The sequence below is a fragment of the Pongo pygmaeus genome, chromosome 20, assembly GCF_028885625.2.
Source record: "Pongo pygmaeus isolate AG05252 chromosome 20, NHGRI_mPonPyg2-v2.0_pri, whole genome shotgun sequence".
Taxonomy (NCBI): Eukaryota; Metazoa; Chordata; class Mammalia; order Primates; family Hominidae; genus Pongo; species Pongo pygmaeus.
The window spans coordinates 54,218,938-54,246,634 of record NC_072393.2 but is presented as its reverse complement, the minus strand read 5'-3'; the positions used below and the strand labels follow the sequence as shown (position 1 = coordinate 54,246,634).

At 50.4% G+C, this 27,697-nt stretch overlaps 1 protein-coding gene across 4 annotated transcripts; it reads right to left on the bottom strand.

Moving 5' to 3' along the window:
- Positions 1–37: 37 nt before the first annotated feature.
- ZSWIM9 (zinc finger SWIM-type containing 9) lies at positions 38–27,683 on the bottom strand. Of its 4 annotated transcripts, none has more exons than XM_054462021.2 (4): positions 27,542–27,683; positions 26,190–26,473; positions 14,590–14,902; positions 38–3,005 (listed from the first exon to the last, which is right to left on the bottom strand). In XM_054462021.2, exons 2-4 carry the CDS (start codon positions 26,462–26,464, stop codon positions 831–833), a joined length of 2,763 nt encoding a protein of 920 aa, XP_054317996.2. In that variant the 5' UTR covers positions 26,465–26,473; positions 27,542–27,683; the 3' UTR covers positions 38–830. The 4 variants fall into 4 exon arrangements, with proteins under 4 accessions (XP_054317996.2, XP_054317995.2, XP_054317994.2 ...); XM_054462020.2 differs by having other exon boundaries at positions 27,546–27,614; XM_054462019.2 differs by having other exon boundaries at positions 26,864–27,543.
- Positions 27,684–27,697: the final 14 nt, after the last annotated feature.

The window sequence follows — 27,697 nt, the reverse complement described above, 5'->3', positions numbered from 1 at the left end:
TCCCAGCCAACCTCGGAAGCCAAGAACTCATCACGGAAACCAAAATAAGATTGTTTTATTCCAATCCGGAAGAACAATAGTCCAAACAATTCCCCTCCCCTGCTGGAGACTCTCCTGACCCCCAGTGCCCGCCCTCCCTCTCTTCAGAAGGCGAAGGGGGTCGATGTCTCCAGGTCTTGGAGAAAAACCAAAACCATGCCCCTTCCATTTCTTCTCTACCCATCTCCCACACATTTCCTTTGTCTCATCTCCGATTTTTCTTCCCCCTCCTACATCCCGTCCCTTCCTCTCCTCCTTCCCCCAGCTTTTCCTCATGTCTTCATTTCTGTCTCTTTGCTTGTCCTCTCTCCTCCATTTCTGGCTCCCCTTTCCATTTTTTCTCGCTTACCTCCTCTCCTTCATCTGTCTTCTGTACTTTCTCCCTTTCCCCTCTCCCCCCTGCACTCCCTAGACTGGCCAGTCTACTCTTGCCAGACACTCCCCATATCATCACGTCCTCCCCCTCCCCCCAGCTCTGCCCCTTTCCTTCCTTCTGCCTCAGCCTGACCCTGTCTACACCTTTCATCACATGCTTCCTCTCCAGAGGGAAGCCCTCAGAATCCGCCCTGGCCATCAACACCTTCCCCAGCTGTGGCTCCAGGACCTCAGAGACCACTTACAGCTTGCCCTTGGACCCAGAGAGGCAAACTGCCATGAGGAGGTCCCTGGATGCCCCAGGAGGTGGCCAGGGGGACTGGAGCGGTCTCCTTGGCCTCAGCCCTATTATCTTTGGGATCGAAGAATGCCCTCCGACCCTCCTGGTGGAGGGTGGTGGGCAGAGGCATGAAGGGTCAGGGCTCTGGGGCTCTCCCCCAGCAATCCCTGAGCAGGTCCATGTGGAATAAGGCAGCCCCAGTGAGGAGGCGCGCTGCAAAGAGGTGTCTGCAGGGCAGACGGCGGGCGGCGTGAATTGAGCAGCTGCAGCGCGTCAGGGCCCCATCCAGGAAGAAGTCCGAGGTGCCGTCCTTAAGGGCAAAGCCAGCTCCGGTCCAGTGGAAACCCCGGGTCCCATGCTGCCTAGCAAAGGCCAACTCCTCAGCCACCAGGTCTGCCAGCTCTGGCCCGCAGGCTGCTCGGAATTTGGCCAGGGGTTCCCAGTCCACCTCCTCCTCTCCCGGGGGTCGGCAAAGCCTCTTTGGTTCCCTGGGGCCATCTTCGCCTCCTTCCTGCAGGCCGTCACCTGCAGCCAGGTGTTCACTCCTCGCCGCTGCCCATTCTGGGCTGCCTTCCAATACAGCCCCCATCGGGGCGCCAGACACGACTCCATTCCCCAGCCCTAGACACCGCCCTCCTGCGTCTCCCCACTCCATCCCTCGTCCAGCTCGGCTCTTGGGGCCCACGGACCGGGCTCCCCCTCCATCTCCATTCTCCACGCCTGTGACCCTCGTGTCTCCCAGCTGGACCAGAACTATATCCTCCAGGCCCCTTCTTCTTTTGACCCCCACCCTCGCTCCCCTCTCCTCTGCAATCTCTGGCCCTCTCCTCCTCTCATCTTCCCACTGGGGTCCCCTTTGGTCTCCGTTCTCAGGGGCCAACTCCAGGGACTTCTCCAAGGGGATCCCCCTCAAGTTTCTGACCTCCAGCCCCCTCCCCTTCTCTACTTCTGACTGCGGCCCCTTCCATTCTGCAGTTCTCAGTCCCCCTGCCCTTTCATCGTGCAGCTGCGCCCCCCTCCAGGGGCTTCCTTCAAGACTCCTGACCCTCTCATAGTCAAACTGGGTCCCCCTCAGGTCGGTGGTACTCCTGCGATCTTCCAACTGGGCCACCCTCCAGGTATACCCTTCTAATCCTCTTAGCGCCTGGTCCTCCAACTGGGCCCCCCTCCAGACATAACCTTCCAGTCCCCAATCTTTCTCACCCTCCAACTGAGGCCCCCTCCAGTCTCTAATCTCTGGCCCTCTCAGGTGCCCTTTCTCCAACTTCGACCCTCTCAAGACACCTTCTTCCAGTCCCCTCGGCTTCTGATTCTCCAGTTGACCCCCTCTCCGATCTCTGATCTGCAGTGCCCTCCCCTTCTCACCTTCGAACTGAGCCCCGCCCCAGTCTCTGGTTTCCAGTGCTCTTGCCCACTCCTTCTCCATCTGGGCTCCCCTCCAAATACTTCCTTCCTTCGGAGACCCTCCCCAGTCGCCTGTCTCCAGGCCCCTCACCCTCTCGTTCTCCGCCTGGGCCCCCCTCCCTGGCTCATCCTCCAGCCAAGGCCCCCCGCCATCGGGCCCCTCGGGCACCGCCTCCCCAGCCGCGTCGGCCCACTGCATGGCCACCAGGTCGCGAAGGCACTGCGCCACGCCACGCGAGGGGCTGAGACGACGCAGCAGTCGCCGGCGGTGGCCTCGCACCAGGGCGCACGCGTCCAGGTCTCGGGCCGCCTCGAAGGCGCGGAAGCGGACCCACATGTCGCGGCGGGGCTCCCAGTTGCGCTCGAAGTAGTCCACGAAGGCGGCCGGGCCGTGGGCGTGGAGCTCGGCCAGCGCCTCGTCGTAGGCGGCGGGCGACGACGCGCCAGCCAGGCGGCACAGGCGCGACCACAGGCCCGGGTCCTCGCGGCCGGCGCCGCCCAGCTCCTGCGCCTTGCTGAAGAGCGTCTCCAGGCCCTGCGCGCGGCAGATCTGCACGCGAGCGCAGGGCAGCAGCTGGCGCACTGCAGGCAACTGCGCCGCCACCTCGGGCCCGGCGGTGAGGCAGCGCACGCGGCCCTTGACGTCTGGCGCACTCTGCAGCAGCGACGCGAGCGCGAAGCGCAGCAGGCTCGGCGTGCCCGGGCGCGCCACGCAGCAAGCAGCTTGGCGCGCACGGCCCGAGCCGTCCACGCACAGCACGGCCAGCAGATCCAACGCGCCCTGCAGCCCCGGCAGCCGGTCCACCAGCAGCATGCGCGGGAAGCGCCGCAGCAGCGCCCTGGTGCGCGACGTCAGGAAGAACACCGTCTCCACCACTGCCTGGTCCTCCACGAACACCAGCTTCACCTGCGGGCGGGGGCAGGGACGCAAGGAAATAGGTCAGAGGATGCTGGGGTCTCCCCGCCCAGCTCCCCGACCTCGGTTTCCCCTTCCACGGAAATGGGAACCCATTCATTCTTGCCTGCATATGCATTTATTCTTTTGACAGGCAGGAGGCAGTGCAGGGAAATGGTTAAAAACACTCTGGAGCCGGATCGCCTGGGTTTGAGATCCAGGTACCACAGTCTAACAGCTATGTGATTTTTTCCACATGACACTTTTAGCTTCTCTGAGCCTCAGTTTCCTCCGCCAGAAGCTGGCTATTCATTCCTCCGTGTGCTGAGAGGCAGTCTAGGGCAGTGGGTCTCAAAATGTGGGCCCTGGACCAGCAGCATCACCATCGGTTCTTGGGACCTTGACAGAAATGCACCTTCTCGGGGCCACCTCAGACCCACTGAGTCTGAAACTCTGGGGACGGGCCCCAGCAATCTAGTTTGACAAGCCCTCCAGGGGACTCCTATGCATGCTTAAGTTAAGGATGACCAGTCTAGTGGTAATGAGCTTAGATTGTGGAGGCACATCGTTTAGCTTTTGAGTCCCACCCCCACCACTTCTGAACCCTGTGATTTAACCTCTCTGTGCCTCAGTTCCCTCCTTAACCTCCATATTCCCTGATTATCCCTTCTAGGCACTGAACATTCATTTCTCCATGCACTGAGAGGCAGGACAATGGTGAAAAGCATAGCCTCTGAGGCCAAGATCCCTGGGCTGAGATCCTGGAGCCCCTGCTTCCTGGCTGTGTGCCTTCTGCCAACTTCCCTAACCTCCCTTTCATTTGTAAAGTGATGATAATAAGAGCATCTCTGTGATTAGAAAGATGAGATGCATTCAAGCATTTAGAACATTGCCTGGTACATATAATATTACTGTTATTACTTATCCAACAAATAGTAAGTGTTCTGAAAGTGGCCATTATAATTATCATCTCTGTTCAAACATCACGTCCTGGTCTTCTCTGACTTCCCAACTAAGCAAACACCCCATCTCTCTCTGGCTCCTTTTGGCCACAGCACTTACCACCCTTTGGCAAGTGATATCTTCGTTTGCTGATCTGCCCATTGCCTGCTTGCCCTCCTTAAGATGTAAGCCCCACAAGCACAGGGATGTTCCCCTTCGGGATGGTCTCTCTTGGCCTCTGCCTTATGTGACTCTTCCTTTTGCTGATTTTATTCCGTATCCTTCTGCTGTAATAAACTGTAGCCTTGGCTATAACAGCACCCCTGATGCTTTCAATGGCACCTGCTCCAGAACAATGGCTCAGTACATCCTGAGTGAGTGAACTCACGTGAGGGTGTGCAGCCATGTCCAAGGCCACATCTGTAAGGGTGGAGGTTCAAGGATCAGACTCCTGGATTTGCCTATTAGCCGTGGGACTTCAGGCAAGTGACCTCCCCTCAATGAGCCTTGGTTCCTTGTCTGGAAAAATGGGGATGTCCATTTAACAGGGTCATGGATGGGCTAAAATGAGATCACTCCTGGCCAACGCATGGAAGGACACCTGGCGTGCATCAGCTCTCAGCTGTTCTTACCGTCTGTCTCGATCTCTCAGCAGTATTCAGCACAAGTCTACATGGCTGACCCCAATAACAACCCTGGACACCAAGGCCCAAGTAAGTGTCCCTGGCTGGCAATACATCATTGTTGTCACATGTCATTGCTGGGAGAATTGAGCACTGTCCATGGGACTTCACTGAGAGAGGACATCTGGCAGCTCATGCTGGTCTCTCTTGGCCTCTGCCCTATGTGGTGCTGCGGGATAATTAAGGAATCAGAGAGACTGATGGGGTTGCCTTATGTGGCTCTTCCCTTTGCTGATTTTATTCTGTATCCTTCTGCTGTAATAAACTGTAGCCTTGACTATAACAATTTTTCTCAGTTCTGTGATTCCTTCTAGTGAATCATGGAAACTGAGGGTGGTCTTAGGGACCCCCAGCTACACCAGAAGAGTGACTTGCCCAAGGCCACCGCGCTAATAAGCAGTGATGCTGGGATCCAATGGATCCAGGCCATTAGGAATGATTGGAAACAAAAGCAGTAGGTGGGAGAACATGTGTGGACAGTATTTTAAGAGGTAGGGTGACATTTGATGAAGTCACGGCTATGTAAATGAATGCTTTTTTTTTTTTTTTTTTTTTTTTTTTGGAGACAGAGTCTCATTGTGTCGCCCTGGCTGGAGTGCAGTGGCATGATCTTGGCTCACTGCAACCTCTGCCTCCCGGGTTCAAGCGATTCTCCCTCCTCAGCCTCCCAAGTAGCTGGGATTACAGGTGCCCGCCACCACGCCTGGCTAATTTTTGTATTATTAATAGAGATGGGGTTTCACCATGTTGGCCAGGCTGATGAATACATTTTTCTGCCAAATATTTACTGAGAAAATATGATGTGCTGGCTAGGCACAGAGGAGAACAAATGAGACACACCACTGAGTGAGAGGAGACGGCCCGCAGGCCAAGGATAAATAAATATAAAAATGAAGTTTTCAGGTGTGCAAAGCCCACATGAAGTAGTTTTTCTGCACCAGATACGGTTCCAACAATTAATCTTTCATCCTTACAATATCCCTGTAAGACAGATACTATGATTATCATCCCCCTTTTTCAGATGAGGACACCGAGGCACACAGGGCTTCAGTTGCTTGCCTGGTGTCACCCATGTGATTTGCAATACCAGGTGAGCTGGGATTTGAGCCCTCACAGCTTGGGTCCAGGGCCTCTTGTTCCTGACCACTCTACCCTACAGCCTTAAAAAAAAATGGACCAAACAGGCCTGGCTTAGGCACACAGTGGACAGCAGTGCATTTTGCAGAGATGGAGAAACGCACGGAGGAACAGATTTTGAGGATGCAAATGAGTTGCACGGGTGTCCTTTCAGATACACAAACTGGTAGCACAGGGAAGCATCTGCCATAGACAGCAGATTCCACAAACATGAACATCAGAAACCATGCCTTTACTACCTTCCATTCACACCTCTTCCAACACGTGAGTAAATCCTCCCTTTTTCATGTGATCAGAATGATACTGTTCTCCAGACTGCCCCAAAGAAAAAATTGAAGGAATAAAAATAATAGCTAAGGCCAGGCACAGTGGCTCATGCCTGTAATCCCAGCACTTTGGGAAGCCAAGGTGGGTGGATCACCTGAGGTCAGGAGTTCAAGACCAGACTGACCAACATGGTGAAACCCCACCTCTACTAAAAATACAAAAATTAGCTGGGCGTGGTAGTGTGTGCCTGTAATCTCAGCTACTTGGGAGGCTGAGACAGGAGAATTGCTTGAACCCGGGAGGTGGAGGCTGCAGTGAGCCGAGATTGTGCCACTGCACTCCAGTCTGGGCGACAGAGAGAGACTCCATCTCAAAAACAAAAAACAAACAAACAACAACAACAAAATAATAGCTAAATATTGAACATATGCAGGGCTTCCTACTTCTGGGCACGGTTCTACCCATTCTGCACACACACACACACACACATACACACTGCACTTTAATTCTCACACAACAACCCCAACAGCCCTATAAGATAGTATTATCCCCATTTTACAGATAAATGAACTAAGGGTTGGAGAAGGTAAATAGTTTGTTCATAACTTGTTCCATGTCCCACAGCTAGTAACTGGCACAGCCAGAACGTTCATAAAGCTTTTAGCACGTATCAACATAAATAAAATCAAGTCACCAGCTGTTACTATAACACCCCAAAAATGGCTTGATGTAAAAACAGGCTATACGGCATAGAAAATATTCCCTTTGGGAGCCATGAAAAGCTAGAAAAGCTGAAACTAAGCTGCAGGAGGCCTGTGTAACTACAGAGCAGGGGAAACACGAGCCCCATATTCAGACACGGCTTTGGGCGGCCCTTGATGAAACAGTATCCTGTTTGCCGCTTGCCAAGAAATTGCAGTTCTCCCTCTCCCGGGCACTTAGTAGCATTGCACCTCCCTGCCCCCTTGCAAGTAAGCAGTGTCATGTGACTTGCTTTGGCCAATCAAGTGTGAGTGGGAGGGAGCTGCGGCATCGCATCCAAGGAGAAGCCTTCGCAGCCACCCCTGCCAGGCACGGTAATTATGTTGGGCTGAATGACCATCCTCCTGGGTCCCAGAATGACTCAGATAAACAGTACTGCCCCAACATCCCATGGTGGCCGTGTAAGTGAGCAAGAAATAAAATTCAATGAGTTCAGCCACTGAGATTTGAGGGCTGTTCATTATTACAGCAAAACCCAGGCCATCCTGACTCACACAGCCTCAAGACCCTCTATAATTCACCCTCTAATTTTTCCTTTGAGGAGAGAAACAAATGCGTTTAGTATGCTGGGACTATTTGGGACTACTGCCTATTTTTCGTCTTTTTTTTTTTTTTTTTTTTTTTTTTTTGAGATGGAGTCTCAATCTGTCACCCAGGCTGGAGTACAGTGGCATGATCTCGGCTCACTGCAACCTCTGCCCCCCCCAGGTTTAAGTGATTCTTCTGCCTCAGTCTCCCGAGTAGCTGGGACTACAGGCACCCACCAGCATGCCTGGCTAGTAGAGACGGGGTTTCACCATGTTGGCCAAGCTGGTCTCAAACTCCTGACCTCAAGTGATCCACCCACCTCAGCCTCCCAAAATGCTGGGATTACAGGTGTGAGCCACTGCGCCCACCTTCTATTTTCATCTTCTTTTTAAGAATTAATTATTTGAATATGCAAACATCCACATGGTCCAAAAGTCAAATAATGTAAAGCGATATGTAAAAGGTCTTACTCCCACCTCTTTAGTCTAATCAGCCTGTTTCCATTCACTAGTCTACCCTCATCCACAGTTCTTGGTATTCTTCTAGAGTTTCTTTATATGAATACAAGTAAACATACCTATAATTCTTATTTGCTCTATTTTATAGACAATACAGCATATTATGTACAGTTTTGCATTTTGCTTTTTTAACTTAAAAATGTGTTTGAGAGATCTTTCAAAATAGTTCCTAGACTTGTTCTCATTCTTTTTTTCTTTTTTTAAGGACAGAGTCTCACTCTGTCGCCCAGGCTGGAGTGCAGTAGCACGATCTTGGCTCGCTGCAAGCTACACCTCCTGAGTTCACACCATTATCCTGCCTCAGCCTCCTGAGTAGCTGGGACTACAGGTGCCCGCCACCATGCCTGGCTAATTTTTTGTATTTTTAGTATGGACGGGGTTTCACCATGTTAGCCAGGATGGTCTCGATCTCCTGACCTTGTGATCTGCCCGCCTCGGCTTCCCAAAGTTCTCATTCTTTTTTAGTGCTGTGTAGTAATCCATGGATGGATATACCACAAGTTATGTAACCATTACCCATTGGTGGAGTTTGGGTTGTTTCTAATCTGTTGCTTTCACAAATAACAATGATTAACCTTGTAAGTAAGTCCTTCCACAGCTGTGCAACTACATCTGCAGGATAAATCACCAGCAGTGGGATTGTGGGCCTAAGGGCGAGTGTTCTTGTCATTTTGATAGATATTGCTAAATTGCCCTCCACTGACATCATACCAGCTTCCCATTGAGTATTCCTTTTTTTTTTTTTTTTTGAGACGGAGTCTCACTCTGTCACCCAGGCTGGAGTACAGTGGCGCGATCTTGGCTCACTGCAAGCTCCACCTCCCGGGCTCACGCCATTCTCCTGCCTGAGCCTCCCGAGTAGCTGGGACTACAGGCACCGCCACCACGCCTGGCTAATTTTTTGTATTTTTAGTAGAGACGGGGTTTCACCGTGTTAGCCAGGCTGGTCTCGATCTCCTGACCTCATGATCCACCTGCCTCGGACTCCCAAAGTGCTGGGATTACAGGCGTCAGCCACCACGCCTGGCCCCATCGGGTATTCTTAAAAGGAACACACTTGCATCAATGCTCACCATTCTCAGAAGGCAAAGCATACACATAAGAGAAAGCTGCAACATTTCCGGGCAAGGTCTCTCTTTTCAGGGCTTGTTTGCTGGTTACCCTGGTGCCTGCCACAAGTGAGGGAATGGAGGTGTGACTGGACCCCAAAGCCCATCATCACCAAGCAGGGAAGGTGATAAAAGGTGTTAACGGTTGGGTATGATGGCTCGCGCCTCTAGTCCTAGTACTTTGGGAGGCTGAGGCGGGCAGATCACCAGGCCAGGAGATCGAGACCATCCTGGCCAACATGCTGAAACCCCATCTCTAGTAAAACACACACAAAAAATTAGCCAGGCCTGGTGGCACGCGCCTGCAGTCCCAGCTACTCGAGAGGCTGAGGCACAAGAATCACTTGTACCTGGGAGGCGGAGGTTGTGGTGAGCCGAGATTGCACCACTGCACTCCAGCCTGGGAGACAGAGCGAGACTCTGTCTTAAAAAAAAAAAAAAAGGTGTTAAGGTGTTAACACCTCCCTGGGTGAAGTCGCCCCCCAATCTTGCCCATAAATCATGACTTGTGGCTTTGGGTACATCCTTCTTGTCTGATCCCCTCCAAAGATCAAGAGAGCAACCCAACTCAGGAAGTGCCGGGCACTTTTTACAAAATAATCCTTCCTTTGGAAGACTGCTGGGAAGTGGAAAGACTGTTGCTTGACCTAGGCTTGGGATGAAAATTTAAAGCTCGCTATCTATCTGTCTGTCTGTCTGTCTGTCTGTCTGTCTATCTATCTATCAGGTCTCACTCTGTTGTCAAGGCTGGAATGCAGCGGTGTGATCATAGCTTACTGCAGCCTCAAGCTCCTGGGCTCAAACAACCCTCATGCCTCAGCCTCCCGAGTAGCTGGGACTACAGATGCAGGCCACCATGTCTGACTAATTTTTTTTTTATTTTTTGTAGAGACAGGTGCTCGTTATGTTGGCCAGGTTGGTCTTGAACTCCTGGGCTCAAGTGATCCTCTTGCTTTGGCCTCCCAAAGTGCTGAGATTACAGGTGTGAGCCATCGCACCTATTATATTATTAATGTTACATGTTATGCGTTACATATTATAATATTAATATTATATTATCTATTACATTATATTGTTACTACTGTATTATTAACATAATAATATAGAACTCTTTCATTAGATTGTATAAGTGAAAAAAAAGGTGAAACTTCTGTGTAAAAGTGATGGATTGAACACCTCTCTAGTTTCACTCTCTCTTGAACCTCAATTACATCTATTTTTTTAAATGGCTTTTTTTTTTTTTTTAAATCAGAGGCAATATGATAGGGACAGAACTTTGGAAACTGGAAAGCAGCTGGACATGCCAATCCCACCCCACCCCCCAAAACCCATGAATCCTAAGCCAGCAATTGAGGGATGCTGAGAACCAGTAGCAAAGTCCTCAAAAGGAGCTGGCAACACCAGGCCAGTTTTGCGGAAGGCAAAATAAAGACGAACTGAGGGCTGTTTCAGCAGCAGCTAGACCTCCAAATCTCGTTTCCCCTCTCCCCTTACTCTTCCCCCACCCCCAGTGACTGGGGTTTATTCTGTAGACAGGGCAAAACAGAAAGGGGCCGCTGGCTTTGGGGACATCTGGCCCATCTGAAGATGAGGGAGGGGGATTCTGAACCCCAAGTGGGGACTGAGTGCGTCTTGCTGGCTGAATGCCTGACAGCTCCCTGCCTCTGCCCTGTGGCTCCCACAAGCTGGCAGCCTGGCCCTGGTAGCCTTGCCCTGGCAGCCTGGCCTTCACCCCCCGCCAGGAGGCTGGAGGAGTTTTCTCAGGGGGATTTGACCAGCTCCAGAGGAAGAACAAAAGATGGTGACATCTGGCACTCCCCAACGTATAAAGCAAGATGCAAAACAGCATGTACAGGCTGGGTGCGGTGGCCCCCACCTGTAATCCCAGCACTTTGGGAGGCCAAGGTGAGTGGATCACTTGAGGTCAGGAGTTTGAGAGCAGCTTGGCCAACACGGCGAAACCTTGTTTCTACTAAAAATACAAAAATTAGCCAGGCATGGTGGTGCATGCCTATAGTCCCAGTTACTCAGGAGGCTGAGGCAAGAGAATCACTTGAGCCTAGGAGGTGGAGGTTGTACAGAGCCAACAGCGTGCCACTGCACTCCAGCCTGGGTGACAGGAGTGAAACCCTGTCTCAAAAAACAAACAAACAAAAACAGCGTGTACAATAGGCTGCCTTGCTTGCTGGGGGTGGGGGGTGGGGGGACAGAAAGAGGAAATAAGGTTAAAAATTAAAGTTAAAAATACAGACGTGCAAATTGACCTGTATATGCGCAGAGCTGTGCTGTCCAATCCAGCAGCCACTAGCCACATTAGGTTATTTACATTTCCATAAACTAAATGACAAGTTCAGTTCCTCAGTCATACTAGCTTCATTAAGTATTCTATAGCCATGTGTGGCCAGCGGCCTCTGGATTGGACAGTACAGATAAGAACCATTTTCTTTCTTTTTTTTTTTTAAACAAGAGTCTCACTCTGTTACCTAGGCCAGAGTGCAGTGGCATAATCTCTGCTCACTGCAACCTCTGCCTCCTAGGTTCAAGCGATTCTTGTGCCGCAGCCTCCCGAGTAGCTGAGATTGCAGGCAACCTGCCACCATGCCTGGCTAATTTTGAATTTTTAGTAGAGACCAGGTTTTGCCATGTTGGCCATGCTGGTCTTGAACTCCTGCCACCAGGTGATCCGCCTGCCTCAGAGTCCCAAAGTGCTGGGATTACAGGTGTGAGTCACCATGCCCAGCCTGGATAAGGAACATTTCTATCATTGTAGAAAGTTCCACTGGGCAGTGCTGGTCCATAGGATAGAAAGCTAGATATGATTTATAAGCTGCTAATAACTCTGTGGGGGAGGGGACCTGGGGGACAGGATGTGATAAGACTTTTCACCACATACCCTTTTTAGAACCATGTGAATGTATGACATATTCAAAAAGTAAATATTTAAATGTTGCTTCACTAATCTGTCTCTCCTGTCCTAGAACTTCTTCCTCCTTTCTTTTAAGAGTATTAAGGGGCTGGGCGCGGTGGCTCATGCCTGTAATCCCAGCACTTTGGGAGGCCAAGGTGGGTGGATCACCTGAGGTCAGGAGTTCAAGACCAGCCTGACCAACATGGAGAAATCCTGTCTCTTCTAAAAACACAAAAATTAGCCAGGCGTGGTGGCGCATGCCTGTAATCCCAGCTACTCAGGAGGCTGAGGCGGGAGAATCGTTTGAACCCAGGAGGCAGAGGTTGCAGTGAGCCAAGATCCCGCCATTGCACTCCAGCCTGGGTGACAAGAGCGAAACTCTGTCTCAAAAAAAAAAAAAAAAGTATTAAAGCAGGCCAAAACACAGACCCAGGGGCCAACCTTGGTTTAGCCGAGATTCCAAGACAGACTTCAAAATGAAAAGACAATTCCCCTTCTAGGGAAGGCTCTGATTTATGAATGAGCTGCTTTGCACAGGAACAATCCTGCAGAGGGCGGTTTCAGGGAAGAACAGCTGAGGCTTATTTATGTCATAGTGGGTAGTGGAGGACGGTTACTAGGTCAGTAAAGACCAGTGGAGTAGGAAGCGCATGTGTGTTTGTCCCCATGGTGAAGGTCATGGGTCTGGATCCAGGCTGTGTGGGTCCGAAGCCCAGCTCTGTCACTAAATAGCTGTGTGACTTTGAGCCAGTTACTTGACTTCTCTGTGCTTCAGTTTCCTTGTCTGTAAAATGGGGATGAGAATGGTGGACTATTTCCTCATAGGGCTCAGGTGAGATTACAATGAGTTATGGTATGTAAAGCACTTAGGGTAGTGCCTGGCATATAGTAAGTGCTTGATAAACATTAGCTAAAATTATTATTATGTCAGGACAGAGGCCTGGGCTTGGGCTGGTGGCTTGAATCAGGGCTTCTTACTGGGCATGAGATGAAGGCAGGAAGAGTGTGCCAGAGCTGAATCTCGACTTTACCCTGCCTTGGGGCCTCTTCCACACACAAGGGAGACAAAGGCACAGCCAGGAGGAGAAACTAGTTCTTACCCCACTTTCTCATCTTTCTTTCCTTTTTAAACTTCAAGTTTACCCCAAACTTGAAGTTGGATTAAAGCCACAGAGATTCCTTATGGAGCAGTAGCCATCCTCACTGTTCCTCCAACACAAGCTTGCTCGTGCCTCTGGGCCTTTGCACTGGCTGTTCCCTCTGCCTGGAACTGTCTTCGCTCTGATGACAGAATGAGGGTCCCTTGCCTCTGTTCCATCTCCTCTGCTTCACCATCATGTGCTTAAAGAGACCTTCCCTGAACAATTCAAACAGCACCCTTAGAACCGTCCCGCTCCAGGCCCCGGCTTTTTTCTCCTTTATGATAGTTATCGCTCCATCACATTACAGGACATAGCACTCTTCCTTCTCCTAATTCTCCATCTGCGTGGTGGGTTCAGGTGTGTTCTCCCCTTGAGAACATTCATCAAACTAAGTATTTATCATTTGTGCATTTTCTATTTGTGCAGTTCAACTTAAAAAAAAAAAAAATTTAAGTAGGCCTGGTGTGGTGGCTCATGCCTGTAATCCCAGCACTTTGGGAGGCCGAAGCAGGAGGATCGCTTCAGTCCGGGAGTTCAAGACTAGCCTGGGCAACATAGGGAGACCCCCCCCCAACATCTCTACAAAAACTAAAAAATTAGCTGGGTGTGGTTGTGCACGCCTGTTGTCCCAGCTGCTTGGGAGAATGAGGTGGGAGGATTGCTTGAGCCTGGGACATCGAGGGTGCAGTGAGCTGTGATTGCATCACTGCATTCAGCCTGGGTGACAGTGAGATCCTGTCTCAAAAAAAAAAGATTTGTTTTTTAAGAAAAACTTACATAGCACTTGTCATCACTGTGGCTCCTCTTCTTGCTAGCACCCAGCCCCTAATGATGTTATATCACATTTGGGCGTGTTTGTCGGTTGTTGGTTTCTCCCGCCAGAACTGCAGGGGCGTTCCGGCAGTTACCTCTGCAAGGCAGCCAATAGCCATAAGTGGCTATTTAAATTTCAATTAATTAGAACAAATTAAGGCCAGGCACGGTGGCTCTCGCCTGTAATCCCAGCACTTTGGGAGGCCGAGGCAGGCAGATCACAAGGTCAGGAGATCGAGACCATCCTGGCTAACATGGTGAAACCCCGTCTCTACTAAAAATACAAAAAAATTAGCCAGTGTGGTGGCACGGCCTGTAGTCCCAGGTACTTGGAAGGCTGAGGCAGGAGAATCGCTTGAACCCAGGAGGTGGAGGTTGCAGTGAACCCAGATCGCACCACTGCACTCCAGCCTGGGCGACAGAGTGAGACTCTGTCTCAAAAAAATTAATTAATTAATTAATTCAGTTCCTCAGTGTACTGGACACATTTCAAGTGCTCAATAGCCACGTGTGCCTGGGGGTGCAGAATCACAGAATGTTTCCATCCTGGAAGAAAGTTCTACTGGACAGCACTACACTAGAAGGTGAGCTCTCTGCGGACAGCGACCACATGGGTCTGGTTTGCTGCTGCATCCCCAATGCCTGGGTAAGTACTTATTGAATGAATGAATGGATGGAGGAAAGGAGTGAAGGGATGAGAGGGCGGATGAAGGAACGAATGATCCACGAGTCTTCAGCGTGGCTCTCCCCCGCCCCCTCCCCCCGCCTGCCTCTCCCGAGACCCCACCTTGGCCTCGGGGTCGGTGCGGAAGAGGCCCTCGAGCACATGCAGGGCGTCCAGGACGCCGTGGTCGCGGCCCTTGCAGTAGGAGAGCAGGCGGCGCACGTCGGCTGGGGCCACGAACTGCTTGGAGATCTTGTTGGTGGTGCGCACCGGCAGGCAGGCGTTGGCCAGCAGGTGGCCCGGGCGGAAGTAGTACGCGAACTCCAGCGGGCAGGCCGGGTGTGAGTGGGTCAGCTGGCACTCCGTCACCACGAGGCGGTCCCGCAGCGGGCTCAGCTTGACGATGATGAAGGCGGGGCAGCCGGGCTGGGGAGGCCTGTGGGAGGAACCACCACCGCCCTGGTCACATCACTCTGCTGCCCTCTTCTTCCTTTCCACTCACCTTTTTTGTTTTTTAAACTAAGAATTGTTTCAGGCATAGAGAAGAGTAGAGGGCCCTAAGAATATGCCAGCTGTGTGGCCTGGGGCAAGTCACTTCAAGTCTCTATGCCTCAGTTTCCTCATAGGTTAAAAGGAGGTCCTACTCATCATACCTTCCTCATAGGATCATCATGAGCATGAAAAGAGTTAATATAGGTAAAGCACCTACGCAGTGTCTGGAATATGGCAAGCAGTAAGTGTTCACTAAAATTCTATACCTACCACCCTCAGTTCTGTCAAAAGTGAGTGAATGTTTTATTGTATTTACCTTAACTTTTTTTAGAAATAAAAAATTTCAGATAGTCCTGTATCTGCTTCTGGTTTAGCAATAACATCGAAAGTTGAGGCCTTCTGTGAACGCTGCCCTAACAAATTATCCTCCTTCCCTCTGCCCCCAGAGGCAGCCACTATCAAAATTATCTATTAGCATTCCATGTATATTTTTATGCACCCATGAACAATGGGAGGTATGTTTCTCTGTTTTAAAAGCATTGTATACATGAAAAAGGACTCAAACTCATTAGTCATCAAAGACCTAACAATTAAAACCCTAAGGAAATGCTACTACACATCAGCAGAAAGGTCAAACAAAAGAGACTGATAACATCAAGTGTTGATGAGGACGTGGAGCAACTGGAACTCTCACCCATCACTGATGGGAGCATGAAATGGCACAAGCACTTTGGAAAACTTCATGGCAGTATCTACTAAAGCAGATTTTATGCCTCTCCTGTGACCCAGTGGTGCCACTCAAGATAAATGGGCATCTAAAGATGTGTAAGAGAATGTTCATAGCAGCACTATATATATTCGCCAAATACTTGAAACCTAAATATCCAACAATACAGTGAGAAAATAAGTTGTGGTATATTCCTAAAATAAAACACTAATCAGCACCAAGAATGAACACACCATTACAACCTCCAACAACATGGACGAATCTCACAAACCTACCAAGTGAAAGAAGCCAGACATGAAGGAGAAACTGTGATATGATTCCCATTTATATAAAGTTCAACAGCAGACAAAGTTAACCTCTGCTGTTAGGAGACTAGATAGTGGTTACCCTTAAGTGGTTAACCCTGTAAGGGGGCATCAGGAGGTTTCTTGGGACTGGACATATTCTGTTTCTCGTTCTGGGTGCTGGTTACCTCTGAATTTTATTTTGGGAAAATTCATTCAGTTGCACACATATGATGTGTGTACTTTTCTGGATGTGTGTTACATTTTTTAAAAGTCTACTTAGAAAAAACTTTGTTTTTAGCCGGGCGTGGTGGCTCACGCCTGTAATCCCAGCACTTTGGGAGGCTGAGGGGGGACAGATCACCTGAGATCGGGAGTTTGAGATCAGCCTGACCAACATGGTAAAACCCTGTCTCTACTAAAAAAAAAAAAAAAAAAAAAAAATTAGCCAGGCGTGGTGGCCAATAATAGGCTAATGGGCTTACACCTGTAATTCCAGCTACTTGGGAGGCTGAGGAAGGAGAATGGCTTTAACCCAGGAGGCAGAGATTGCACTGAGCCGAGATCGCACTACTGCACTCCAGCCTGGATGACAGAGCGAGACCCTGTCTCAAAGCAAAAAAAAAAAAGAAAAGAAAAGAAAAAGAAAACTCTTTGTTTCTGAGCATTGTGGTAGGAAGAATCATGGTTCCCCAAAATATTCACATCATAGTCACTGGAACTGTGCATATGCTGCCTTCATGGCAAGAGGACCGTTGCGGGTGTGATGCAATTAAGGGTCTTGAGATGGGGAGAGTCTGGATTATCCAGGTAGGCCCAAATGTCATCACAAAGGTTCTTATAAGGGAAAGTGGGAAGTAAGAGGATCAAAGTCAGAGAGAGATTGAAAGATGCTACCCTTCTGGCTTTAAAGATGGAGGAAGAACCAGGCATGGTGGCACTTGCTTATAGTCCCAGTTACTCAGGAGGCTAAGCTGGGAGGATCATTTGAGTTCAGCCTGGGTAACATAGTGAGACTAGTGAGACCCCGATCTCTCAAAAAAAAAAAAAAAAAAAAAATGGAAGAATGGCCTGGCGCGGTGGCTCATGCCTATAATCCCAGCACTTTGGGAGGCCGAGGTAGGCGGATCACCTGAGGTGGGAAATTCAACACCAGCCCGACCAACATGGAGAAATGCTGTCTCTACTAAAAATACAAAATTAGCCAGGCGTGGTGGCACATGCCTGTAATCTCAGCTACTTGGGAGGCTGAGGCAGGAAAATCACTTGAACCCAGGAGGCGGAGGTTGCAGTGAGCTGAGATCGCACCACTGCACTCCAGCCTGGGCAACAGGAGCAAAACTCTGTCTAAAATAAATAAATAAATAATAAATAAATAAAATAAATAAAATAAATGGAGGAAGAGGCTCCAAGCCAAAGAGCATGGGTGGTCTCTAGAAGCTGGAAAGATAAGGAAGCAGATTCTCCTTAGAGCCTCCATAACACAGCACTGCCAATGCCTTGATTTTAGTTCTGAGACCCCTATTGGCCTTCTGACCTCCAGAACCATGAGATAAATAAATTGGTATTGTTTTAAGCCACCATATTTGTGGTAGTTTGTTACATCGATTGAGACTAAGACAATCATCCCACCCTATAGATGCCTTTTCAGCTGGCTTTTCACTCGGATTTTCAAAACTGTTCAGTTTCATTCCTTTTACTGCTGCCCAGTGTTCCACTCCATGGCTCTGCCATCTATGATGGTGTTTCCAGTTCTCCTCTTTTACGAATGATGCTTCAATCACCCCAATGTGTGATACAACACTCTCTTATACATCTCTCTATGTGTGTGAGCAAGAGTTTGTCTAGGACAGCGGTTCTCAAGACTGCAGAGCATAGCCCATTACATGAAATTAACATAGGGAGTTGCAACCAGCACTGTAGAAAATGAAATAGGGCCGGGTGCAGTGGCTAGCACCTGTTGTCCCAGCACTTTGGGAGGCTGAGGCAGGAGGATCACTTCACTTGAGTCCAGGAGTTCAAGACCAGCCTGGGCAACATAGCAAGAGCCCTTCTCTACAAAAAATTAAAACATAAAAAACTAGTCAGGCATTGTGGCATACACCCATAGTCCTAGCTATTCTGGGAGGCTGAGGCAAGAGGATCACTTGAGCCCAGGAGTCCAGGGTTACAGTGAGCTATGATGGCACCACTGTATTCCAGCCTGGGCAACGGAGCAAGACCTTGTCTCAAAAAAGAAAATAAAGAAAGGGAATAGGAAAAAAAAAATCAGAGTGTATTTCTCTGATAGTAATATTTAAATTGGCATCTGATTTCTGAAGAGGGGTTCAGTGTTTCTCCATGTGGGGTAATGTCAGCATTTTTTGGCAGATTTTATGTTTATACAGCAGGAGCTGTCAAACATTTTCTGCAAAGGGCCAGGTAGTAAATGTTTAATATATTCTGTTGCTATATTGCAAACGAAGCCATAGACAATACATAAATGACCAGGCATGGCTATGTTCCAATAAAACTTCATTTATAAAAAACTTCATTTATCAAAAATAAAAATTACAGGCTGGGCATGGTGGCTGATGCCTGTAATTCCAGCACTTTGGGAGGCCGAGGTGGCCAGATCACGAGGTCAAGAGTTCGAGACCAGTCTGACCAACGTGGTAAAACCCCGTCTCTACTAAAAATACAAAAATTAGCCAGGTGTGGTGGCACACGCCCATAGTCCCAGCTACTCAGGAGGCTGAGGCAGGAGAATCGCTTGAACCCAGGAGGTGGAGGTTGCAGTGAGCCGAGATCGCGCCACTGCACTCCAGCCTGGGCTACAGAGCGAGACTCCGTCTCAAGAAGAAAAAAAAAAAAAAAAAGTAGGCTGCAGAGGTTGCAGTGAGCCGAGATCGCGCCACTGCACTCCAGCCTGGGTGACAGAGCGAGACTCCGTCTCAAGAAGAAAAAAAAAAAAAAAAAAGTAGGCTGCAGGTTTGGATTGGTCCAAGGGCTTCCTAGTTTGCTGACCCTTGTAACACAGACGGCCCAGGGCCTGGTATGTAGTTAAGAAACCCTGGCTCCCAGGTAGTAAATACCCCAGTAACACACCCCCTAAAAGCCCTCCTATGTTTTTTCCAAATGGCCCCCCAACTGGGTGATTCTCCCCAGGATCCACCCAGAGAAATGCTTAAATCCACCAGTATAAATGCTTAAAAATTTTCTTTGTTAAACCAGAAGGGCATCCTTGACACACCCCTTTTTCTCCTACATGCACGAGGTAAAGAAAAACGCAGGAGCCTGCTAGATTTTAAAAATCAAAATACAGAGTTTGAGACTTTATGCCTTATTTAAAGTAACAAGGCCGGGCACGGTGGCTCACGCCTATAATCCCAGCAGTTTGGGAGGCCAAGGCAGGTGGATCACTTGAGGTCAGGAGTTTGAGACCAGCCTGGCCAACATAGTGAAACCCCATCTCTACTAAAAATACAAAAATTAGCTGAGCATGGTGGCGGGCGCCTGTAATCCCAGCTACTCAGGAGGCTGAGCCAGGAGAATCGCTTGAACCTGGGAGATGGAGGTTGTAGTGAGCTGAGACTACACCATTGCACTCCAGCCTGGGCGACAAGAGCGAAGCTCCGTCTCAAAAAATACAAAAATAATGCACATTTAGAAAATTATTCAACGTACAAATAAATATGAATAAAATAAACCTACAGCCACCATGTGGTATCAGGCGGAAGCAAAGGAAATCCCCACGTGCAGCCATGTTTGATTTATCAAGATTGCAAGTTCACGGAATGCCACCCGGTACATTTTTCTAGAATAATTCATGGGCTTTTGTGAAACCCTTGGTCTGACTTCCTTCAGCCTAGGTGTTTCAGGCCCTAGAACAGCCTCTTGCTCTGGGTACATCACCTCTTCTGTGAAGCCATGAATCTTGCCAGAGAACAGTGCGTCTCCTCTGCAGGGGCCCGGAATCTCACATAACCACCTACTGGTGCTTCAACACACCATTTTTGCAATTTCTCTCCACCTATCTGGAGGAATAATGTCATCCCCCGGCTAAATGCAAATTCCACATGGATAGGAATTTTTGTCTGTTTTGTTTATCTTTGTATCCTCAGCACCTAAAATAGTACCTGGCGTCTGGAGGTGTTCAGTAAGTGTGTGATGATTCAGTGACTGAATCCCACGATGTAATCTACAAACCCTGGCACACCTACTCTGGGATGTGGTCTCCATTCCACCACTCCATCCATCACCACGTCCTACCCATCCACATTTTTTCCATTTCCACAACCTATCGTAAGTTCTTCCCTCCTTCATAAAACATTCCTCTCCCTTTTCACCTAGTCAACTCCTACTCATCTTTCAGGCCTCACAGCCAGCATCGCCTCCTCCAGGAAGTCTTCCCTGAACATATCCTGGCTAGGGCACGGTCCATCATATGTAGGGAATTTTATTTTTTTAAATTTTTATTTATTTATTTTTTTGGAGATGGAGTCTCACTCTGTCCCCAGTGGCACGATCTCGGCTCACTGCAACCTCCGCCTCCAGGGATCAAGCAATTCTCCTGCCTCAGCCTCCTAAGTAGCTGAGATTACAAGTGTACGCCGCCATACCCAGCTAATTTTTATTTTTATTTTTATTTTAGTAGAGACGGAGTTTTACCATGTTGCCCAGGCTGGTCTCAAACTCCTGAGCTCAGGCAATCCACCCACCTCGGCCTCCCAAAGTGCTAGGATTATGGTGTGTGCCACCACACCTGGCCGGGATTTTTATTTATGTCCATCTGTAATGTACACTCCCCACAGAAATCCCAGCATCTAAAACCACCACCTTGCACATTGCGGGGGCTCCCAAAAACCTCTTGGGTGAAGGGACGGATAGGCTGGTGGCCAGAACCAACACATCTTTAGGGTACCCATGGCACAGTCAACCCTCACACTGAGGGTTGAATGATTGAAATAAAGATGAGGGAAGGAGAGAGAAAGAGAAAGTGAGAAGGAAAGGCGGGAGGGTGGTAATTAAAATCATGGGCTTAGTAACCAGAATGAGGATCCAGACCCTGGTTTTCCCTCTTAGCTGCTGTGTTATCCTGGGAACAATCTTTAAGCATTCTGTGCCTCAGTTTTCTCACCTAGAAAGTGGGGCCAATAGTAATACTAGTCTCTCAGGCTTGTAGAGAGGGCTAAATAAGAGGATTAAATTATGTAAAGTGGTTAGAAACGGGCTAGTGCATAGTAAACAATGCAGAAATAGTACGTGCTATTTTTTAAACTTTTTTTTCAAGGACCCGCTGCTTTGCTTTGTTTTGCCTTCCACTTACCCATTTATTCATTTTTTTGAGATAGAGTCTCGCTCTGTTGCCCAGGCTGGAGTGCAGTGGCACAATCTTAGCTCACTGCAACCTTTGCCTCCTGGGTTCAAGTGAGTCTCCTGCCTCAGCTTCCCGAGTGGCTGGGATTACAGGCACCTGCCACCATGCCCGGCTAATTTTTGTATTTTTAGTAAAGACAGGGTTTCACCCTGTTGGCCAGGCTGGTCTCAAACTCCTGGCTTCAAGTGATCTGCCCGCCTTGGCCTCCCAAAGTGTTGGGATTACAGGCGAGAGCCACCGCACCCGACTACCCATTTATTCTCGATCTTTCAGGTTTTCAAGATCTTTGTGTTTTCAACGGCCGGTGTGTATTGAGAAAGGCTGAGCAATTCTGTTCCGGGGGGGAAGTGCTGAGAGAGAGGGACACGGGAAGGAACTGGAGCTGGAGAGCTGAAGCTGCAGCAGTGGTGACTTCGAGAGAGTCACTGTGTAACCTCTGGCAAGGGGGAAGGAGTGGCCAGGAAGAAAGTTCTTGCCTGGTTCCTTGCACCCTCAGCCCCAGCCTCCTCCTTCATATCCCTTCTCTCTCCCCCACATCGTCTCCCACACGGCCCCAGAGGGATCTTCCTCCACCCAGAACTGACCCTACTCACAGCCTTCTAGGGCTCCCACCACCCCCCAGATAAAGTCCCAACTCCTGTACTCAGCCCTGCCAGATCCAGGCCTTGACACCACTGCAGCCTTATGTCCTGCCTTTCCTTACACACTAACTTCCCCAGCCTGACCTCGGCCCATGGGCTGTCCCTGGGCTGTGGTACTGGAGAGGCTCTGCTTTGAGCAGCTTGAGAGAGTGAGGGAGCGAGACATGACGGCTCCAAGATGTCGTTCCTGAACCGGCTCATCAACCACCTGCTCCCGCACTCCCCATTCTGAGACCATCTCATCATCTACCCAGTCCCCAGAGTGTACCCAGGGCCCTGTCCTCGCCCCCTCCATAGCCCTGTCTCTCCTGCTCCTTAGCTGTCTCTGATATTTGTAGAGCACTTGGGACAGTACCTGCACATAGTAAACCTAGTGTGTCTGTTAGCTCACATACTATACATACGTAAAACATATCAACAAAATTCTTCAAGGTTCTGCTTACTGGTTACCTCTTCCAGGAAGCCTTCTAGAACCATCCAGTAAGCTTTGAGGTGGAGCTGACCACTCCCTTTGTATCCTCCTCTCATCTCCCCCTCAATCTCACTCTCACTACTATGGGCCACTATCTATAATTTTTTTTTTTGTTTTTTGGTCTTTGTCTACCCCATTAAGTTCTGAGCTGTTCAAGAGCCGAGATCAGTCTTGGATTCTAAATGTCCAGTGAAGGGCATGCACATAGTAGGTGCTCAATAAGCATTTGTTACATTGGAACTGGGTTCCATTAATGGGTTTCAGATTAGGCCTGAGCTTCTTTGAGCTTCTTGCAAGCTCTAACGTTCTAGGTTTCTGGGTGATGTGTGTGTTTGATGCTGTTCCACTTTCAGATCTCCGAGTCTCTGTTTCTAGAATAAGTAGTGAGAAAAAAGTTGCAAGAATGTATCTCACAATACATGTTTAAATAACTACTGGTGATAGAGCTGTTAGAGAGTGCTTACTCTGTGCTGGATGCCTTTCTGAATAATTTACCTATGAGATAGACACTATTATGTCTCCCATTTTCCTCATGAGGAAACTGAGGCCACAGAAAGGTAGAGTCACTCGCTCAACAGCATCCACCAAGCATCAGCAGTGCAATGGCCCAGAGTCCATGCTCTTGAATCCTGTAACAGCTATCACTTAATCAGCCACCCCATGTTCCAGGCACCAGGGTTATGCGTTTTTCTCATGTATCATCTCACAGTATCCTCACAATGGCCCCATGAAGTGGGTATCATGGTAACCCCATTTCAAAGGATGAGAAAACTGAGGCTTGGAGATGTGAAGTCCATTGCCCAAAGTCACCCATTCAGGAAGTCATGGAGCATGTCTCAGGCAGCCTGAAGGCAGAGCCTGTGTTCTTAAGCACTCTGTTCTTGTCTACAGCTCCCCAACCAAGGGTCTCAAACTCACACACCTACTGGGACCAGGCAGGCAAAACAAGCAAAAGACAGCACTAGGGATGAGGCAGCAAAGAGTGGCAGGGTCTGGGGCAAACCTGGGCAGCAAAGCCCCATCCAAGAGGGGTGGCTGTCTGCCAATGGAAACATGGGCTCACCTCTTCTGGTGTTCCAGTGGAAGCTGGAAACCTAACATTGTGTGGGGAACAACCCCTGTTTAAAACTGGGGTCAGACCAGGCACCATGGCTCATGCCTGTAATCCCAGCACTTTGGGAGGCCGAGGCAGGCAGGTCATCTGAGGTCAGGAGTTCAAGACCAGCCTGGCCAACATGGTGATACCCTAAAAATACAAAAATTAGCTGGGCAATGGTGGCACATGCCTGTAATCCCAGCTACTTGGGAGGCTAAGGCAGGATAATTGCTTGAGCCCAGGAGGCTGAGGTTGCAGTGAGCGGAGATTGTGCCACTGCACTCCAGTGTGGATGACAGAGCAAGACTCCATCTCAAATAAAATAAAATAAAATAAAATAAAATAAAATAAAATAAAATTGGGGTCAATTTGGCTGAGTATGGTGGCTCATGCCTGTAATCCCAGCATTCTGGGAGGCCGAGGTGGGCAGATCACCTCGGCCTCCTTGAGGTCAGGAGTTCGAGACCAGCCTGGCCAACATGGTGAAACCCCATCTCTACTACAAATACAAAAATTAGGTGGGCATAGTGGCACACCTGTAGTCCCAGCTACTTGGGAGGCTGATGTGGGAGAATCTCTTGAACCCAGGAGTTGGAGGTTGCAGGGAGCCAAGATCGCGCTACTGCACTCCAGCCTGGGCAACAGAGTAAGACCCCGTCTCAAAAAAATAAAGAAAAAATAAAGAATAAATAAAATAAAATTGGGGTCCATTAAAATACCCCTGGCCACCTGGGTGTGATTCTGGCTCTCCTGGATTTCCCACCTGCCCATCTTTGCACAGTTGTAGGGAACTACCTGTGAGCTTGTTCTTTTAATGTCAATCTTCCCGTCCACTCAGAAAGTACCAGAAGGGCAGGGATTTTTGTCTCTTGCCCAACTCCGTCGCTCCAACTAGAATATCCCCTGCCCACAGCATGGGACCTGTCCCCTTATTCACTGAATAGATGGATCCTTTTCTTTATCCTGTGGCTTCTCTGCCGTTCAGTCTCCCAGCCTCTGTCTCCCAGTCTCAGTCTCCCAGTCTCAGTCTCCCAGTCTCTGTCTCCCAGCCTCAGTCTCCCAGCCTCTGTCTCCCAGTCTCAGTCTCCCAGCCTCAGTCTCCCAGCCTCAGTCTCCCAGCCTCTGTCTCCCAGTCTCAGTCTCCCAGCCTCAGTCTCCCAGCCTCTGTCTCCCAGTCTCAGTCTCCCAGCCTCAGTCTCCCAGCCTCTGTCTCCCAGTCTCAGTCTCCCAGTCTCAGTCTCCCAGCCTCTGTCTCCCAGTCTCAGTCTCCCAGCCTCTGTCTCCCAGTCTCAGTCTCCCAGCCTCTGTCTCCCAGTCTCAGTCTCCCAGCCTCTGTCTCCCAGTCTCTGTCTCCCAGCCTCTGTCTCCCAGCCTCTGTCTCCCAGTCTCAGTCTCCCAGTCTCAGTCTCCCAGCCTCTGTCTCCCAGTCTCAGTCTCCCAGCCTCTGTCTCCCAGTCTCAGTCTCCCAGCCTCTGTCTCCCAGTCTCAGTCTCCCAGCCTCTGTCTCCCAGCCTCTGTCTCCCAGCCTCAGTCTCCCAGCCTCTGTCTCCCAGTCTCTGTCTCCCAGCCTCTGTCTCCCAGTCTCTGTCTCCCAGCCTGTCTCCCAGCCTCTGTCTCCCAGTCTCTGTCTCCCAGCCTCTGTCTCCCAGTCTCTGTCACCCAGCCTCTGTCTCCCAGCCTCTGTCTCCCAGTCTCTGTCTCCCAGCCTCTGTCTCCCAGCCTCTGTCTCCCAGTCTCTGTCTCCCAGTCTTTGTCACATGTCCAAAACCTGGCTCTTCTGTTTCCCTGGCTCTCTCTGGTGTCTCTGCCTTCATGTCTCCATGTTTCTGGAATTTTCCGTGACTTCTTCTCCTCTTAGGGTGTGTGTGTTTTATGCTCTGCCTCTCGAAGTCTCTATTACATTCTGTAAGTCAGGCCGGGCACAGTGGCTCACGGCTGTAATCCCAGAACTTTGGGAGGCGAGGCAGGCAGATCACCTGAGGTCACCAGTTCGAAACCAGCCTGGCCAACATGGTGAAACCCCATCTCTACAAAAATTCAAAAATTGGCCAGGCATGGTGGTGGCGCGTGCCTGTAATCCCAGCTACTCAGGAGGTTGAGGCAGGAGAAACAACGCTTGAACTCGGGAGGAGGATGCAGTGAGCTGAGATTGTGCCATTGCACTCCAGCCTGAGTGACAGAGCGAGACTCTGTCTCAAAAAAACAAAGCAAAACAAAAACAAAAACAAAAAAACACACAAAAATTAGCTGGGCATGATGGCAGGTGCCTGTAGTCCTAGCCACTCGGGAGGCTGAGGCAGGAGAATCACTTGAACCTAGGAGGTGGAGGCTGCAGTAAGCCGAGATGGCATCATTGCACTCAAGCCTGGGCGACAGAGCGAGACTCCATCTCGGAAAAAAAAAAAAAAAAGTCTGTAAGTCGGGCCCACACCATCTCTTGCTCCTGAGTATCGTTGTCTCTCTAGCTCCTCTTCTGTCTCTCAGTACATGTCCCTTCTTGACTCCCGCCTCTCTGCAAGGTGTATTTGGCTGTCTCAGTTGGCCTCTCCCCCTCTGCATCTCTGAGTGGGGTGTTCTCTGCCCGTCTCCCACTCACACCCACCCCCGGTGCTCCCCTTCCCCCTAGCAGGACAGCGGCTCAGGTTCACGCACCCCACGGCGGGCCGGCTGGGCGCACGCACGTCCTTGCACACAAGCCGCACGTAGCTGTACTTGAGCACGTCGATGAGCGTGTAGAGCGGAGGCGCACTGGCCCAGCGGCAGCGCGCCAGGTGCATGGAGCTCTTGACGAAGAAGAGCGCCAGCCGCTGCTGGCACCACGCGTCGAAGAAGCGGCTGAACTCTGCCCACGAGAAGAAGGCCCGCTCCCGCAGCTCCTGCTCCTCCTGCCCCGCAGCCGTGCCGGGTGGGGGCTCCGGCCGCTCCATCCTGGGGGCCTGCGTGGAGGAGAGGAGAACAGGTGGATATCAGACCCATTCCCACCCGGGGTATCTCATCTACTCCATTCTCGGCCTGCCGCGTCGGTGCTGGTGCCTCTATCGAGGTGGGTAGCCCGGGGTCGGACGTGCCTGTTTTTCTCCAAATATATAAATATCAACCTCCATCCTATCTTTGGCCTCCTCCCACCGCCTTATCCCTGGTTCACTTGGAGCCTGTCATCTTGATTCCTAATTCCAACTCGTCTCCTCCTCCGCAGATGTGACCCTTAGGTACAGTTGGAATCTCTCCTCCCCAAATACGACCCTTAAGCTCAGCTCTGGACATCTCCTCAAATGTGTTCTCAAATTCCAGCTAAAACCTCCTCCCCTTCCAGCTGTGTCTCTCACCCAAGAGTAACTTCTAGCGCTCGTATTCATCTGGAACTCCTCCTTCCATGTGCCAACAGTTGGCTGTAACCCCTCCAAAGACGCTGCATCTCCAGATGTGCTCCCACATCCAGGCCACGGACCCCTCACCCGGTCACATGCTTCATGCACCTGTGGCTCCGCACTTCTCAGACGTGTCTCTGGCGTGCAGCTGTTGCCCCTTCCCGCGATTATGACCCTATGGCTCGCCACATGCAGCTGTAGCTGGGGCTTCCCTGAGACACTCTCATCTCCAGATGTACTCCCCACATGCAGTTATCCACGCTTCGCCTACAGGTGTGTGCCCCACTTGTGGCTAGTTCTCCTCGGAAGTGTCACCAGTATTCACCTGTGGTCCCCTCCTCCTCAGATGCGGCCCCCAGTCCAGCTGTGGGCCCCTCCTCCCAGTTACATCCACCATTCCCCGCAATATGCATTTTCGTTCTAGACATGGCCCCTCGTCCTCGGATGGGCTCCTTCACCCCAGATGCTCCCCCCACGTCCAGCTGCGCGTCTCCCCTCGAGCAGCCCCATCCAGCCCGCTCCCGACCCTCCTACTCCCCGCCCCGCCAGCTGCCGCACCTTCCAGCCCCGCCGTCCCACCTAGCTGTGCCTCTCCCCTCCCCAAGATGTGCACCCTTCCCGCCCCTCCCCACTCACCTACCCGCCCCGGAGCGGCGTCCACCTCCCACAATGCCCCGCGCCCAGGCCTGGCCCGGCCCTTGCTCCCGGGATGCCCCGCGCGGTCTCCCGCCTCTCTTCCCGCCGTGCCTCGCGCGGGCGCTTCCACCGATTCCTCCTCTTTCCCTGCCAGTC

Bases quoted from the DNA above. Each gene is read 5' to 3' on its own strand.
- ZSWIM9 (XM_054462019.2), bottom strand. From the start codon at position 26,893: ATGAATACGAGCGCTAGAAGTTACTCTTGG. The intron at 26,474-26,863 runs GTGAGAGACACA...TCCTCCACGCAG, and splicing joins GCGCTAGAAGTTACTCTTGG to GCCCCCAGGATGGAGCGGCC. The intron at 3,006-14,589 runs GTGGGGTCTCGG...CCCCGCCCGCAG, and splicing joins GCACCGACCCCGAGGCCAAG to GTGAAGCTGGTGTTCGTGGA.